Source organism: Gavialis gangeticus, unplaced genomic scaffold (assembly GCF_001723915.1).
Source record: "Gavialis gangeticus isolate Ggan-Ray unplaced genomic scaffold, GavGan_comp1, whole genome shotgun sequence".
NCBI lineage: Eukaryota > Metazoa > Chordata > Crocodylia > Gavialidae > Gavialis > Gavialis gangeticus.
Window position 1 is genome coordinate 26,162,653 of NW_017728998.1, and position 15,733 is coordinate 26,178,385.

The window sequence follows — 15,733 nt, forward strand, 5'->3', positions numbered from 1 at the left end:
CGGCCCGCGGGGGCCTCGTCGCCACAGCCAGCGTCAACGGTGCGGGCCGGAGCTGGGGCTGGGGCCGGGGGCAGCGGGCGGGGACCCCCCGGGTCCGAAATGCGGGGGTGGGGGGCCCAGTGCCTTAAGTGGCCGGGTGGGAAGCGCTGCTTGCCACTTGTACTGCTCTGTCTGGAGAAGCCTGTTGTGATCAGCTGGTAGAAAAGCAGCTTGCAAGTCGATGAGACCTTACCAGTCAGTCTCCCTGACAAGGGGAACAAGCTATGTGCCTTGGTTAGAGCACTTTCCCAAATTGGTTTTCATTTAAATCCCAATTCAGATTGAGTTGATGTTTTAAAAGACTGATTTTTAGTAAGTTAGATACCTGATTGAATGGCATTGTTTCACCTGCAGCAGGGGCAGCGGCTGTTTCGCGCTGCGTGTTGGGACAGCCCGACTTCAACAGCGTGCGGGGACTGAGAAGGGTTTGTCTGTGTCCGGCTGGGGAGCTGTGCTTGTGCTGCTGCTGCTTCGCCCAGTTGAGGTGTGAGCACAGCTTCCAGCGAGAGAGGCGCTGCGCCCATGCTGCCACTGCTGCTTTTCCCTACTCTCTTGCTGCTCCATTTGCACTATGGGCACAGCTGGAAGCTGCCCAGCCCGGGCTTGGGCCCCCACCAGCTGAAAGCTGTGCCCATACTGAAGCTGGGGAGCAGGGATGGGGGCAGGTGGCGGTGATTACAGGCACAGATTCCAACCGCTTGGCCCTAGTGCAGGTGTGGGCAGAAGCAAAGCCCTCTGGCTCTAAGGGCTGGATCCAGCTCATGGACTGTATGTTTCCACCGCCTGCTCTACAGTGAACATTTTACAAAACGAAGTGAGCATTAACTGTAGTTAGCAAAGTAAGTTGTAACTTTAGGCTGATTTTTTTCAAAGGTGCAAAAGAGCCAAAGTAAAGGCACTTTTGAAAATCCCTGTGTACACTAAGCCTGCTCAACATGCAGTGAAATGAACAGGATGAAAATGCCACTTGATCCTTTGCCAACATCCCTGTGTGTATAAACATGAAGGTAATTGCATTTGGAAAAATTAAAATACCAACATTCACTCCACTGTAAACGCCAAAAATATGGATACCTAATGCAGTACGTGAAACCAGGACACTTAGGATGATACCAAATTTCACTTATGAAACTTGACTTCACATCAGAAGTTAAGGCCTTTTTCCTCCAAGCTACATAATTGAAAAAGCTGCAGTTCTCAAAATTAAAGGAGGACTTAATGTGGCTGTATATTTAAATGTGATTGTAATAGCTTTTGCCTTAAGGGGTTTTCACGGGTTCTGTTTTAAAGAGTTATTTTTTAAAAGATGTTTTAAATAATTTGTATCTGATTTTTTTAAATTTATGAGTCAAGTTCAAACTCTTTCTGTGTCCAGAAATTGGGGCTTGCAGGATCTGTTGCCTTTGAAATTTGGGACCTGCATCTGAATTCATGGCGACTTAGGTCTCCACAATTCGATGTTTAGGGTTACTTTCCAAGATAACCTGTATTTAAAATATTACATGTCTTGTACACAGCTACACTGATTAGAAGCCACTGGTATATCTTTCTTTAGTTCAGGGGTCAGCAACATTTTTGGGTAGAGTGCCAAAACCCCTTGCAACCTCGACTTGTAAGATATAGGCATACCGGGGTAGATGCTGGGGGAACTGCAAGGGGCCCAATCCTTGTTGTGGCAGCTCTGCCCCAGCCCCTTCCCAAAGGTGTGCATGCCAAGCAAAATGCCTTCATGTGGCATGCATGCCGGGGGTTGCCTACCCCTGCTTTAGTTGTCTCTGTTACCTAGTATGTATTTAGTAATGTTTCCAGCATACTATTGTATGGTGTGTCTACAGACAAATAATGGGAACTATAAAAGATGGATCTTTGGTTCTTACAGCTACTGATGTATTTTGGGCTGGCAGCTTGCAATAAAACTAAAATGTCAAGATGTGAGTTTTTGAGCAATAGTTTAATATCCTTACTAATAATGCAACAAACTTATCCTTGTATATAGCTTAAGTTAATACCAAAATAAATTATACTTCTCTGGTGAAGAGATAACATGGAATACTTTAAAATTAACCTGAAACTGTTGCATCGTTAGCTCCTTACTGGATGTCTTTTAACTTGTGACCTTAAAACAAATTTGCGTTTCTTGGCTTCTTCACCAAGTTTTTATACTAAAAAGATGCCTCTTTTCCCACAATTAGTTCCAATTTGTTGTAATCTCTACACAATAATTTCCTTTGCAAGAGTCCCAAGAGTTCTTGTAAACCCTTTAAAGTGAATGTTAATCTCAGATGTTACCCATGTCAGTTTCTGAACAAACTTAAAAATCTTTGCAGTGAAGCTAAATAGCTGTGTGCACTATACAGATGGTATCATTGCAAGCAGTGTTTTCAAAGTCTTTTAAGAACTAATATGTGCTTTGTTATTTAACTTTGTAATTTGGTGTTCATTAGGCAATTAGCTTTTGATTTGCCTGGTGGGGAAACCTATGAAATAAGAAGCATGTATTATTTCTGACTTGGTGCATCATTGACATTAAATACAAAATTGGGAATCTAGCCTGTGAAGTTTGGGAATTGGATTTAAGACCTTAAAGGCCAGTTAATAATTATGTTCTTTACTTTGAAAACAGTACAAGATGAATAGGGGGTTGTGAAACTTGAATGGTTCTGCTTTGAGATTGGGACATTATCAAAACTGATTATTCTGGCAGCAATCTTGGAAATGTGGTATGCATGTGTTTCACATAGTCCTATTCAGGTTAAAGCTTAGCATATACTTGTAGCTTTGACTAGCAAACCCTTCACTACTTTATTAAATCCAAGTTTTTCAGTCCAGTGTTTTTGGGCCAAAAACTTTTAAACAAAATCCCATTAAGAATTTATCCTGGTCTTCCTTCCTGGTGACCATGGCAATCTCTCCTACTCCAGAAAACTAGAATCGTAGTTAAAAGGACACTGCCAGTGGTGCTAGCACTGACATTTAACCTCTTTGTTTTTAACTGAGAATAACTTGATTTGTAGAAACATTAATGTTTGAAGTAAAATTAAGGCTAAGCCAGCAGTCATAGTAAGAAAAGTATGGTAAGGAGGATTCTTGGCAATTCTATTATGTTAAAATATCTTAATTGTTTTCTATTGTAGTGGTGGAAAATGTGTTAATTTTGATATACAAAAAAACTATAACTCTTGGTTCCAAAATGATACCTTTTATTAGACCAACTGGGAAATCGTAAGAAAATTGTCTTTTTCTGCAAGCTTTTGGGATCAAAGTCCCTTCGTCAGGCTCTGGGGAAAGTAGAGATGGTACAAGATGGTAAAAAGTCCCCATAGGTAGGAAATAAGCTTCATTTTTGCACAGAGGGAGCTGAAGATGGAAGGCTGTCCCTCTGGGTCCATGAGAGTCTTTGTGAGCTGTGCTGAGTTGCTCTTTCATGTGTAGATCAGGTAGGATTCCTTCCCTGGAGGTGTCAGATGGTAGGCAAGGAAGTAAAAAATCTTTCTTGTTGTTCTCCTGTGAAGTTTAAAGTCCAGTTTAATTTTGATATTGAATAGTGTAATAATGTTCAGAATTAGTCTCGGGTTTCTTTAATATTAGACCTATGACTTGGTGTCAGACACTGGGAAGAAACATCAGTTAAATGAAGCTCACTTTATTCTCAGCTGTTTCTCAAACTGTTTTTTTTTTCTTCTATTATAACAACATGGTAATTATATTCTACTAACACTGTGCTCCTGTTTACAAAGCTTACTATTAAGATTTGCTCCTTTTATGCAGAGCATTATGGACCTTGTGCCTTTCATCTTGAATTCCTGGAAATGGAACAAAATATATTTAATAGAATAATGTGGTCATTGTAATTTAAGATACTTGCAGTTAATTGATTGTGGGTTTGTCTCTCTTTGCAGCACCTGCTAGTGTTCGTTATGTTCACAATGATGTTACAGTACCTGACTTCTCTGAGTATCGTCACCCTGAGGTGTTAGATAGCGCCAAGTCTTCACGAGATAGCGGCGATGCTAGGAGAGGCTTCTCCTATCTGATGACTGCAACAACATGTATAGCCACTGCGTATGTTGCCAAGAATGTTGTTACCCAGTTTATTTCCAGCTTGAGTGCTGCAGCTGATGTGGTAGCAATGTCAAAGATTGAAGTCAAGTTGTCGGATATTCCTGAAGGCAAGAACATGACTTTCAAGTGGAGAGGAAAACCTCTTTTTGTGCGCCACAGAACCCAGGATGAGATTAATCGTGAAGGAGCAGTTAATTTGGCTGAACTCAGAGATCCACAGCATGATATAGAAAGAGTAAAGAAACCAGAATGGCTCATACTGGTCGGTATCTGCACTCATCTTGGTTGTGTACCCATTGCTGGTGCTGGTGATTTTGGTGGCTATTACTGCCCTTGTCATGGGTCACATTATGATATGTCTGGCAGAATTAGAAAAGGCCCTGCTCCATTAAATCTTGAAATTCCATATTATGAATTTACAAGCGATGATCTACTTATTGTTGGTTAGATGACCGGGCACTTGGTTACTTTCCTTCATCTTGTTCTGTATACACTCTGTAAAAAGTTAATTAAGATTCTGGTGTAACGGAAAGACGGGTGATCCTAAAACATAGCCGGTTGTCCGCCCACACTTTAAGACAGAAGTCTGCTTGAATGCTTTCTTGTGTTCAGTTTTAATAAAGAATCAAGATGAGTGAACTTTTGTCTGACTTACTATCGTAAGGTATAATTTTCTCACTGCCTGATTAAAGAAATATTACAAAATACATGAAGTAGTAAATACTATGTTATGTTCTTCTGTATAGTTACTTGCCTTGACTTAACATGTTTCTACCACAACTTTCTGGCAAACACTTAAATAGCAAAAAGGAGGAATAGCTGAAATTGGAATAATTCCGTAACAGTCACCTGACTTGACACTTTCTCTCTTATTCATAAGAAAGATTTCATTAATTCATTTTCATGAGCACCGTTAATCTATCACTTAACATGAGAAACCACTCAGATTCTTCATGGTGCCATGAAAGATGTTCCTGATTGTATGTGTGTTATATAAATTTTCCTTCAGTTTGTAATATATGGGGGCTATTGGCCTTTGTGACTTTAAGAACAGAATGCTATTTTAATAATCTAGCCTCTTCTTTTATTGGTCTAGGAAATTTAAGAATTCCTATGGTTTAATGTCAAGTCTTTTCCTAGTATAATTCTGTAATACACAGCTGTCTATTCTTAGTTTACTCCTACTACAAGGAGTCTTCTCTATTAATTTTAAATTGTAACATTTATAAACTTGCTTCAGTATCTGTTACCAAAATACCATTAGTTTATTTTCTCTGCTGAGCCTGTTGTTTTGGTGAAGGGGAAATGGGTATTTCACTGCTTTTTAAACAATAGTACTGGGCTGAATTAATAGTTATAAAACTTAGTTCCATTAAAACACATGATTATTCTTGAACTTCAGGCAAAAACCTTATGTTAATAACCTGCCACTTCCAGCTCCCAATTTCTGTTGCAGATCGTTAAGTGGATGAGAACCACAAATGCCTCTTCTGCTTTTGAAAAATGTGAAACAGGCAAAAACTCAAAGGATTGTTCTTTGTGATCAAACATTTGAAGAAAGAAAATTGAAACTTGTTGGGCAAATAGAATCATGTTTTAAGATTTAGGTTCTCTGTATTTCTTAGGGAAGATTGTTTCTGAGCTGGCTCTGGGATCTCTTATTGACGGTAGATATCTAGTTTAGCAGTTAAAATGAGAAATTCACAAGGGTTTACATTTTTATCAGAACAATATTGAGCTATGGCTTTCTTCAAAATATTTGTAGCTTTAATAAGGTCCATCATGTTTGCATATGTATAAAATAATACCCTATAGCCTTGCAGTCTGTTGACATTCTGCCATGCAACCAAGGTAGGAACAGTTTTACCCACCGGTTCTTTTAGGCATTGTCAGCTTAAATCATATCTCTATATTTTTACAAATGTTTAGATTCCTGCAGCATAGACTGAACAGGAAAAAAAGACTTCTGAATGGTAGGTGGTACTTGGTGGTAGGTTACATTATTGTTTTCTTGGCACAGTTGTCTGTACTATTTTATACAGGATTTTGGAAGAAAATTAATTTTTAAAAATGGGAAAAAAAGTGCCAGGATTCTTGAGAACAGGCACTGTACCTGAAGCTTTAATGTTGCTGTAAGGAACTAACTATTTTCAAATTACTGGGTCTCTTTTAATATTGGTTTGAAGGAGATCATGAAACCCTTTTGTGAAGTAGCAGCAGTTCCCCCGATCTATTTATGTAACTTTCCTATAAATTTAAGATTGTGTTTCCAGATAGAATGCACATCTGGATGACTATAGGACTAACAGTTTCATTGCAAAAGACACTAATTCTTTCAGAATTGCGTGGTAAGCCTTAGATTTGTATAAGATCAAGTTCATAGGACACCCAGCTACTGAAGGGATTACCATTACAGAGGTAAGGGGACTGATGCAGAGAAAACTAAAACATTGTCAAAACCAAATAGCACTGTGTGGTACTTCTAAATAAAGAGACCTTAGCCTCCCACACAATAGGAAGAATAAGACATCATAGGACAGCAATAGGTTGATAAATGTATATTAAATGAAGTTATGAAAAATGATTACTTACTAAATTCTCCACTACCTTTAGAAAACCTTCTAAAAATTGTTTGCTCCTATTAACATCCTGCATGCTCTGTCTTCTTGATTATGACCAATATTTCTTTAATTGGGCATTGGTCTGCTACAGTTAAGACACCTGACCAGTATAAACTGCATATCCTTGGTGTTTTTGAAAATAATCAGATTCAGACTCTAACTGAGACCTGACCCTATCCCAATAGTAACTACAGAACTTGTCAACACATCTCCAGTGCTAAAACAAAACTATATCAGAATCTACAGAGCTCCTCATAAGGCCTGTTCTTTTAACCTCTAATCGTGTGTGGTTCTCCTCTGGACCCTCTCAAGCTTCTCTACATCCTTTCTAAAGCGTGGAGCCCAGAATTGGATGTAGTACTCCAGATCAATAAAATGAATTTTTTTTCCTCATCCCCTTGGTCTCTGGATTTTTTTAAAAAATTTATCTTATTTAATGTAATCAGATGCTTCCATTATACAAATGTATAAAGAGCTGTGGATTTGTCTCAGGCTCACTCTATTTCAGCAGGCTATAACTAGCCAGTCCTCTGGTCATTATTGCTTAAGTAAACCTTTAAGTAGCACCAATCATGTTTTTATAACACTGGCTTGGGATGCAATGGGCTTGGCTACACAAGATGTTTACTGTGCAGGTGACCAATTAACTGCACAGTAAACAATACATCATCTACACATGCCCCTTTTAGGATGCATGAAACTAATAAACTCTACAGCAGGGTAGTTCTTGTAAATACAAGTAAGCCCTGTGTGATCAATACCTTGTATACTCTTCATAGATGAAGTGAGTTCTCAAGAAAAAAAGCAGAAAATGTCCAGGCTGCATAGGTGCCTCAAGCAGGCGGAATTAAGGTAGCCAGACTGAAACTTCATTTCCGATCAGTTGCCAGCCAACCCAGAGGCCTTTGAACTGTAAAGGAACCTCCTTTCTTCAGTGTGCATCAAATAATACTCAATCACATGTTCAAAATAGCTCCAACCAGTCTGAATTGCTTCACACTTTGGTTGTACGTAGAAATGAGATCTTCCTCCATGTCAGTCCTCTGAGGATACCTTCATGTGTTTAGCATTTTAAAGAACACCTAGCAGACATGATTGGGCTTGTCACAAATAGCACTGAGAACTGCTGCTTTATTTTGAACAATTGCTGAAGGAGAGCCAATAGGAATTTCCTACCTTTTCCGTAAGTCTAGTTGTTAAAACAGTTGCTCAGGGAGTGAGAAACACAGGTTGTTTTCCCACTGGCCAAAGGGAGTTCGACCTCACTCCACTGGGAATAGGCTATTCTGAGTAGAGGTGCTCGCTGCATCTTGTTGAAGCTGTGCCACTATCCAGAAAAGAGTACAAAATCCAAGGGCCCCAGAAGAGAGAATGTGAGAGAGAGCATGCCTTAGTATGTTTATGAGACAGATAAGGAAAGCTGGGTAGCGAAGAAAAACTGACCATGCTGCAAGTCTGTGCGAGGATTGGGAAAGAACCGAAGATATGGTCAGCATGCCCTCATCGACAGCACCCATGTGTACCAACAAAGCCTAGCTTATGAGCAATGACTGCTTAAAAGTGAATCCTGTTATTCTGCTCACGTGAAAAAAATAGAACACAATAAAACTGAATACATTCGCTGAAAAAAGACATTTATCTGATGCTTCTGGAACACTCAGTTATTTCTTAATGCATGGAGACATGGTAATATCAGACAGAAAAGCTGTTTCATTTCTGTGTGTCAGGCTTCTGTCACAAACTTGTTTGTCAGTTAACAGACAGAAGATAGCATTATAGTACAATACATTGTAAAGAAACATTCCTGGGATAAAATGTGTTCAAATGCCATGTCAATTATAGCTTTCCCCAAAGCGTCCACATTTTGTGAGGAATTCTCGTCCATCTCCTCTCGGATTTTCTCAGGGTCAATAACTCCAGACGCACAGAGCCTGAACAGCATTACGTCTTGCTGGCTAGTATTTGTTCTACTAATGCCAAACAAATCCAGCGACTAATTGAAAAATGTGAACTTGAAATACCATCCACTATTTTAAAAAAGGTTCTTGATAATTTGGTGGTGGTATTCACTTCATTGTTATGACACACATTGCAAGTGAAAGGTAGAAGTATTTCTGTAGAATCAAAGTAGTATGTATACACCCCAGTGGGTGCATCTACATGAGATGTTTACTGCTGAGTTACCTAATCAACCCCACAGTAAATGTCTCAGCATCTACACGTGCAGTGCTATTAGGACAGAGTAAACTGCCCTAATAGCAGTTACTTGTGTAAACACAAGTACTGTTCTACAGTGGGGTTTTTTACTCCGTATTAGCACACATATAGGATGCTGACAGGGCTGGCTGGGGCACGAGGGTGCTGCCATGTAGGGGACTGCGTGCTGAGTAGTCTCTCACTGAAGCCCTCTCTTGCCCCAGCCATGCTCTGTAGCATGTTGAGCCAGATCAGAGCAGCCCCAGGCTAGCAGGCTAACCTCTTGGGCTGCTCCAACCTGGCTCAACATGCTGCTGTCCTAGGCACATGTTCAAACATGGCACCCAGGAGCAATAAGCACAAGCACAATGTGCACCAGAGTTCATTACTGTCCATTAATTGCACATGTAGACCTACCCATAGAGTCTCACAGCCTATCAAAACTGCTACTATTGAGTCAATTGCCTTGTTTTCTGAAAAGTTTGTGGCTATTGGTCCAACTCTGTTTTTATATATTGCAGCTATATTAGAATGAGCTTAATGTAACTCTTATTCTTAATACCTAATTTTCTCTTGTACACATCCTCAGACAAGATATGTACCTTGTTTTTGAAATGAAAATAGAAAGATCCTTCCTTGAAAATACTGGTATACAGAAGCAAGTAATGGAGTAGCAGCTTCTGCAACATGATTCTGCTGGGGGCAGAGGAGGAGGGATGTGGGGAATGGGAGTGTCCATGGCCAACAGCAGGGGAGCCTCACCAGCTCATTGTGCTGCCCCCTACCCAGCACATGCAGCTTTACTTTCATTTTCCTTAGCAGAGGCACAAACTGCTATTACCATATTTGCTCACTTATAATGTGCATTGTGATTTCCAGCAGCTGGAGTTTAGAAAAACAGTTGCATGTCATAAGCCAGAAAATAAAGTATATAATAAGAATCTTGAAGATTTTAGGAAAAGCACACCTGAGAGTTGCAGGATAGCAAAGCAGAACACTGAGTAAAGTTGCTAGGGTTAATAGAATAGCATGCCCAGCCTGATTTTTATTTCTTGTTGAACTTACCGATTAATGAATTCATTTTGTACTGTGGGAGATTTTTTCCCAGCTTTACTTTGTAGCTTTTGATATAGTTCTGCTAAATGCCTATCCTGTTCTGTTTAATTGCATGAAAAAGTATTTTCTCATTTGCAAATAAAAAAAAAATCTGGGGTTTGGAAAATCCTTCAGATTCTTCATTTTTCTCTCTTTCAGGACACGTAGCACAAAAACTGTAGTGCTGAAGGCTGCTAGTACACATGACCGGGGTTTAGTCCCCTAAATTGAATTGGTGGGTTTTTTAATTGAGATGATTAAAACCCCACCATTTCAATTTAGGTGCTTCTGTTGCTGTTATGGTGAGGGACCCAATCCTTTTTTTTCCCCCCTGCGGAGCCTGCCCACCTCTCCCACAGCTGGGAGGGTGAGCTGCTGGCAGACTGGGTGGTCCTGAGCTGTGATGGGCCCTGGTCCTTCCCTCCATGGTGGCAGCACCCTGCAGGCCTGCCTGAGTTGGCTGCTAGCAAGTGGATGCTGCCACGGAGGTGAGGCCTGAGGCCCCATGCAGTCGTAGCCTGCCGGCAGCTCGCCCCTTAGCTGCAGGAGAGGCGGGCAGGCTCCGCAATAAAAAAAAAAAATCAGGCCCATCACCCATTTTTTTCCCCCCCCTCAATGGAGCCAGCCCATGCAAGCTGCTGTCAGTCCATGCAGCTCCTTAGCTGCAAGGGGGCCTGGTGCTTCCCACCATCATGGCACTGCCCTCCGGGGCTGCCTAGGCAGGGTGCTAATTGTGTGGGTGCTGCCCCAGCTTGTAGGCAGCACCTGCTGGGATCTTACTCTTCCCCAAGCCCACATGGGGAGCAGCACCTGGCAGGCTTCCAGCGTGCAGGTTTGGGGAAGAGTTGAATCCCAGTGGGTGCTACCTGCAAGCTAGGGCAGCACCCATGGAGCTAGCAGCCCCGGGGGTGCTGCTACCATGGAGGGAAGCACTGGGTTCCACTGCAGCTCAGGGGCTGCACGGCCCGTCGGCAGCTTGCACAGGCAGGCTTTGCTGAGGAAAAGAAAAAGCAGCAAGGAGCCTGACTCTTTCTTTTTTTCCACAGAGCCTGCTGTCCTCTTCCACAGCCAGGGTGCAAGTTGCCAATGGGCCCTGAGCCACCGGAGGCCCTGGACCTTTCCTTTATGGTGGTGGCACCCCCGGGGCCACCCAGGCAGGCAGCTAGAGGGTAAGTGCTGCCCTGTCTCACAAGTAGCTCCCAGCCCAGTCCCACTGTTCTCCGAGCCTGAGCTGGGGCAGCACCTGCCCACTAGTAGCCAGCCTGGGCTGCCCACTATGGGAAAAAGAACTGGGGCCCTCCGCAGCTCAGGGGCTGCTCAGCCCACTGGCAGTTCAACCCTCAGATAGGGCCAGTCCTCAGACCCTTGATCCTCTGTGGGAAAAAAACCCAACAACAATCGGGACCCTCACCACCTCTGCCTTCAGCCCACCTCTCCTAGGCGAGCGAGTGAGCTGTCAAAATCTGCAACATTACAAATAGCTACATTGCAAGCTAAACTATATGCAGAGGTAGTTTAGTTTACAATGTAGCAAACTCACTTAAATCGTAAAAAAAAATGCACGTGTACAGTGTGACTCAGTTAAACCACAAAAATGGCTAATTTTCATCATGTGTACAAGTGCCCTAAAGTTCTAGAGAGCAGGATTCAGAATCTCAAAACTGAAGCGACAAAAGTTGAGAAAACACAAATAAGCAGAATGCTGAGTAGTCAGAAATTAGTCAGAAGTAGTCAGGAGCTTCTAAATGACTTCTTTACTTCTGTGTTCCTGGACATGAGTACAAATATGCATCTCATTGGGACCTTAGGTAAGCCCAGTATAAATACCAACCCACCACCTGTTCATGCTGACCTAGTAAAGGGGCACCTGGAGGGGCTGAATGTATTTAAGTCAACAGGTGCTGATGATCTTCATCCTAAGGTATTTAGGGAATTAGCTGGAGTCATAGCGGAGCCACTGGTACAACTGTTTGAGCACTTGTGGCACTCAGGAGAGGTCCCAGAGGATTGAAAAAGGGCCAATTTGGCCCCTATTTTCAAGGAGGGGAGGAAGGAGGAACTGGATAACTACAGGCCGGTTAGTCTCACCTCTATCCTTGGCAAGACCCTTGAGAAAATTGTTAAGGATCACATTTGTGGGGGACCAGTGGGTAAAAAGATGCTAAGGAGCAATCAGCATGGGTCCATAGCAGGCAGATCCTGCCTGACTAACCTGGTTTCATTTTACGACCAGGTCACAAAATGCTTGGATGAAGGGATAGAGATAGATGTTATTTACTTAGATTTTAAAAAGGCATTTGACATAGTGTCACATCCAATTAAAAACTGGATCCAATTGTTATAAATAAAATCCAAATTTTGTTATAAACAAAATCCAATTGTTATAAATAAATGAAACAGTTGCAATGTAGATTATTACACAGAATGGTGGGTAGAAAATTGGCTTATGGGATGCACCCAGAGAGTGGTGGTGGACAGGTTGGTTCCTACCTGTAGAAATGTAGGCAGTGGTGTCCTCCAAGGCTCTGTCCTGGGACTGGTACTGTTCAATCTCTTCATTAGTGACTTGGACAAGGGAGTAGAAAGCACCCTATCCAAGTTTGCTGACGGCAGGGAGCGAATCCATGCTGATTTGGACAGGCTGGGGAAATGAGCCAAACAGAATAGGATGCAGTTTAACAAGGATAAGTGTCATGTGTTGCACCTGAGGAGGAAGAATCATCAGTACTACTACAGCCTGGGAGGGACCACTCTAAGTAGTACAACTGCAGAAAGGGATCTTGGAGTCACAGTTGACTCCAAAATTAACATGAGTCACCAGTGTGATGAGGTATTAAGTAAAGCTAACCGCACCCTTTCTTGCATAAGTTGGTGCATCACAAACAGGTCTAGGGAGGTGATACTTCCCCTCTATGCTGCATCAGTCAGGCTGCAGTTGGAGTACTGCGTCCAATTTTGGGTGCTGCACTTCAGGAGGGATGTGGATGGCCTGGAAAGGGTTCAGAGGAGGGCCACTCATCTGGTTAAAGGCCTACAGAAAAAACCCTATGTGGACCGATTGGGAGACCTGAATCTCATCAGCCTCTACAAGAGGAAGCTGGGAGGTGATCTCGTGGTTGCCTACAAACTCGTCAGGGGGTTCCAGCAAGAAATAGGGGATTCAATGTCTACCAGGGCACCTGTCGGGGTAACTAGAATAATGGCCACAAACTGGAAGACGGCAAATTCAGATTGGACATCAGGAAAAAATTCTTTACAGTGATGGTTGCCAAAATATGGAATAAGTTTCCAAGGGGGTGGTGCTGTCCCCTTCCTTGGAGGTGTTTAAAAAGAGATTGGACAGACACTTGGCTGGGGTCATCTGACCCCAGCACTCATTCCTGCCCAGGGCAGGGGTTTGGGCTCGATGATCTAATAGGTCCCTTCCAACCCTAACATCTATGAAACTATGACATTTCAGTGGCAGTCTTCTGCTAATATCACCCCTTCCACTTCATAAGAATTTGTAAGTTTTAATTCATTGCCCACAAAACTATTCTCTCTCTTTCTTTAAGGAAATTGGTTACAGCTGTAGTTCTATACAGGACTGAAAGTAAAAACAACCATTTACCTCTGCTTTAAAATGTGTGGTCGCTCATCGATTGCAGTAATTGATATTTCTCTAAGTCTATTTATCAATGCTGGAGGATGGATTTTCTCTCTGTCTCAGATCTTAACATTTAGTTCTAAGTGCTACCTCACCTTTCTAGACTTCTTTCTTACTCTATATTTCTGGTTAGTCACACATCGTCTTTGACAGCTATGTTGCTGCAGTAATTGTAAGCACAGCTCTAAATTTATAAACCCCTAGGTCAATTTTTCTTTACAGATGTGGATGGTATGCACCATAAATAGTCACCTATAATCCCCTGGGAACCAAAGATCATTTTTGTTACATTCACCCAAATGGTTATTTGAAAAGGTGTCACAGCAAGCATGAAACCAACTTATAATCATGCGATTGAACCTTTATAGTTCTGAAAACTCAGTCTCAAATCTGCATAAATACTATATCTAGCATTACTAATATCAGTGCGCAAGACCTGTAACAAAATGGTTAACCTTCTTAGACTGAAATCACCCCTCATTAAATTCAAGGCATCCCTCTGTCATGAAGAATTTACATTCTAGATCCTTATCCTGCAAAGTTTTATGAGGAATCTATATAAAAGTCCTTGCAAGGGTGGAGCCTAACATGGCAAAGGATAAGGAGACAGAACAGTGAAATGAAACAGAGTTTTCACATGTTTCTTTTTTCATTTTTACAACTAGAGGAACTGTATGTTAACTTCCTCTATCACCCCTTAAGCTAGCTATGAATTCTGAGAGGTCACAGCAGAGGTGGACTTCAAAGATTTGAGGGAAGGATGGTTATACCCTTTTGAAGTATAGATTCAGACTATTTGACTTTATTCACAGAATAAAATGTCCCTAAAAGAATCAACTGAATAGGTACAAAGAGTACTGATAAATACGTTTAAATTTGTAAAGCTGTGTCTACTGGCTTTGTATTCTCTGATTTTGTTGCAAGAATGTGGTGGCTAAACGCCCTCAGGACACTATGGATATATTATGTTCTGTTCATCCACAGGTTTGTATTAATAGTGACATAGAAAAAGGCCCAAAACAGTAATAGTCAATACATTGAAGCTTCCCTATCAATAGCTGGGACTTGTAATATTCATTACTGGAAGAAAGGATGGATTTAAGCAACAAAAGAAAAGAGCAATGACTATGTCTGCCTACTAGTGGAAAAGTCTATTTGTAGAATAAGGACTCTGCTGAGTTCTTTGAAAATATATGGATCAGAATCCCTCCTAGCTTCCAGCTATGCAATAGTTTATACCCATCCTCACTGCAATACTGTGATTAACTGGGTACTGTGTAGTTTCCATCAAAAGTGGGGGTACTGGGGTATTCAGCAGCATGACAAATCAGGACCTAGCATAATGAATGTTAATTGGGGCCCTGGTAAAGGAACTTTTAAGCCCCTGCCTTACTACATGCTCTGGTGACTTCTGGCTTCTTTTCTGTTTAGTTTTAAATTACACAAAACACTGAAGGAGTGCTAAGCTGCCAGCCTGTTAGGGTAGAAGAGCAATGGCTCAGTGCTACCCTACTGCATAGTTTTAAAGAGAGAAACAAAGCAACCTTTTCTTGTATAATAAAAAAACCCAATAAAGACAAATGATAAAGAAATAAAGCAGCACATCGCATGCATACTATATTTTGCATGTAAAGAAGGTAGTGAATATGAAGAAAGTATCAAGCAATTTTTCACCAAAGCATTCAAAATCATAAGATCAAGTGCAAAAATATATTTCCTGTATGCACCAAAGCTAAGCAATGTAATCATGAAGGGCAGCGCTTTTCCTCCAGTTATACTGTATATCTCACTTACCTAAAAACAATTAAAATACTTGGCACTTTTTACATAAGGATTGTAATTCAGAATATCAAGATACTTTCTATTTACCAATAGCAGCTCTCTCATAACTGAGTTATGTAGTATGATCAAGTCCACTTTGAAGACAAGAAACCAAAAAAAGAAAAGGAAATCAGTTGTTCATTTCCCTTCAGTCCATGGAAGAGTATGGAAGTGACTCCTGCTCTGCATTGTACACGTTGTGTTGCTCCCCTAAAGCTCATTTAGTTGGCCAGCAGCAGATTGTTTTTGTATA

The 15,733-nt window shown here is 41.4% G+C and overlaps 1 protein-coding gene across 1 annotated transcript in view; it reads left to right on the plus strand.

Moving 5' to 3' along the window:
* The window catches only part of LOC109289290 (cytochrome b-c1 complex subunit Rieske, mitochondrial), a 5,167-nt gene extending 427 nt beyond the window's left edge, over window positions 1–4,740 (plus strand). Inside the window, exons 2-3 of the mRNA XM_019505282.1 lie at window positions 9–39; window positions 3,939–4,740. Of these exons, the coding sequence (XP_019360827.1) occupies window positions 9–39; window positions 3,939–4,549 (642 nt within the window). The 3' untranslated portion in view covers window positions 4,550–4,740. The remainder of the gene's footprint in view (window positions 1–8; window positions 40–3,938) is intronic.
* The last annotated feature ends 10,993 nt before the right edge of the window (window positions 4,741–15,733 follow it).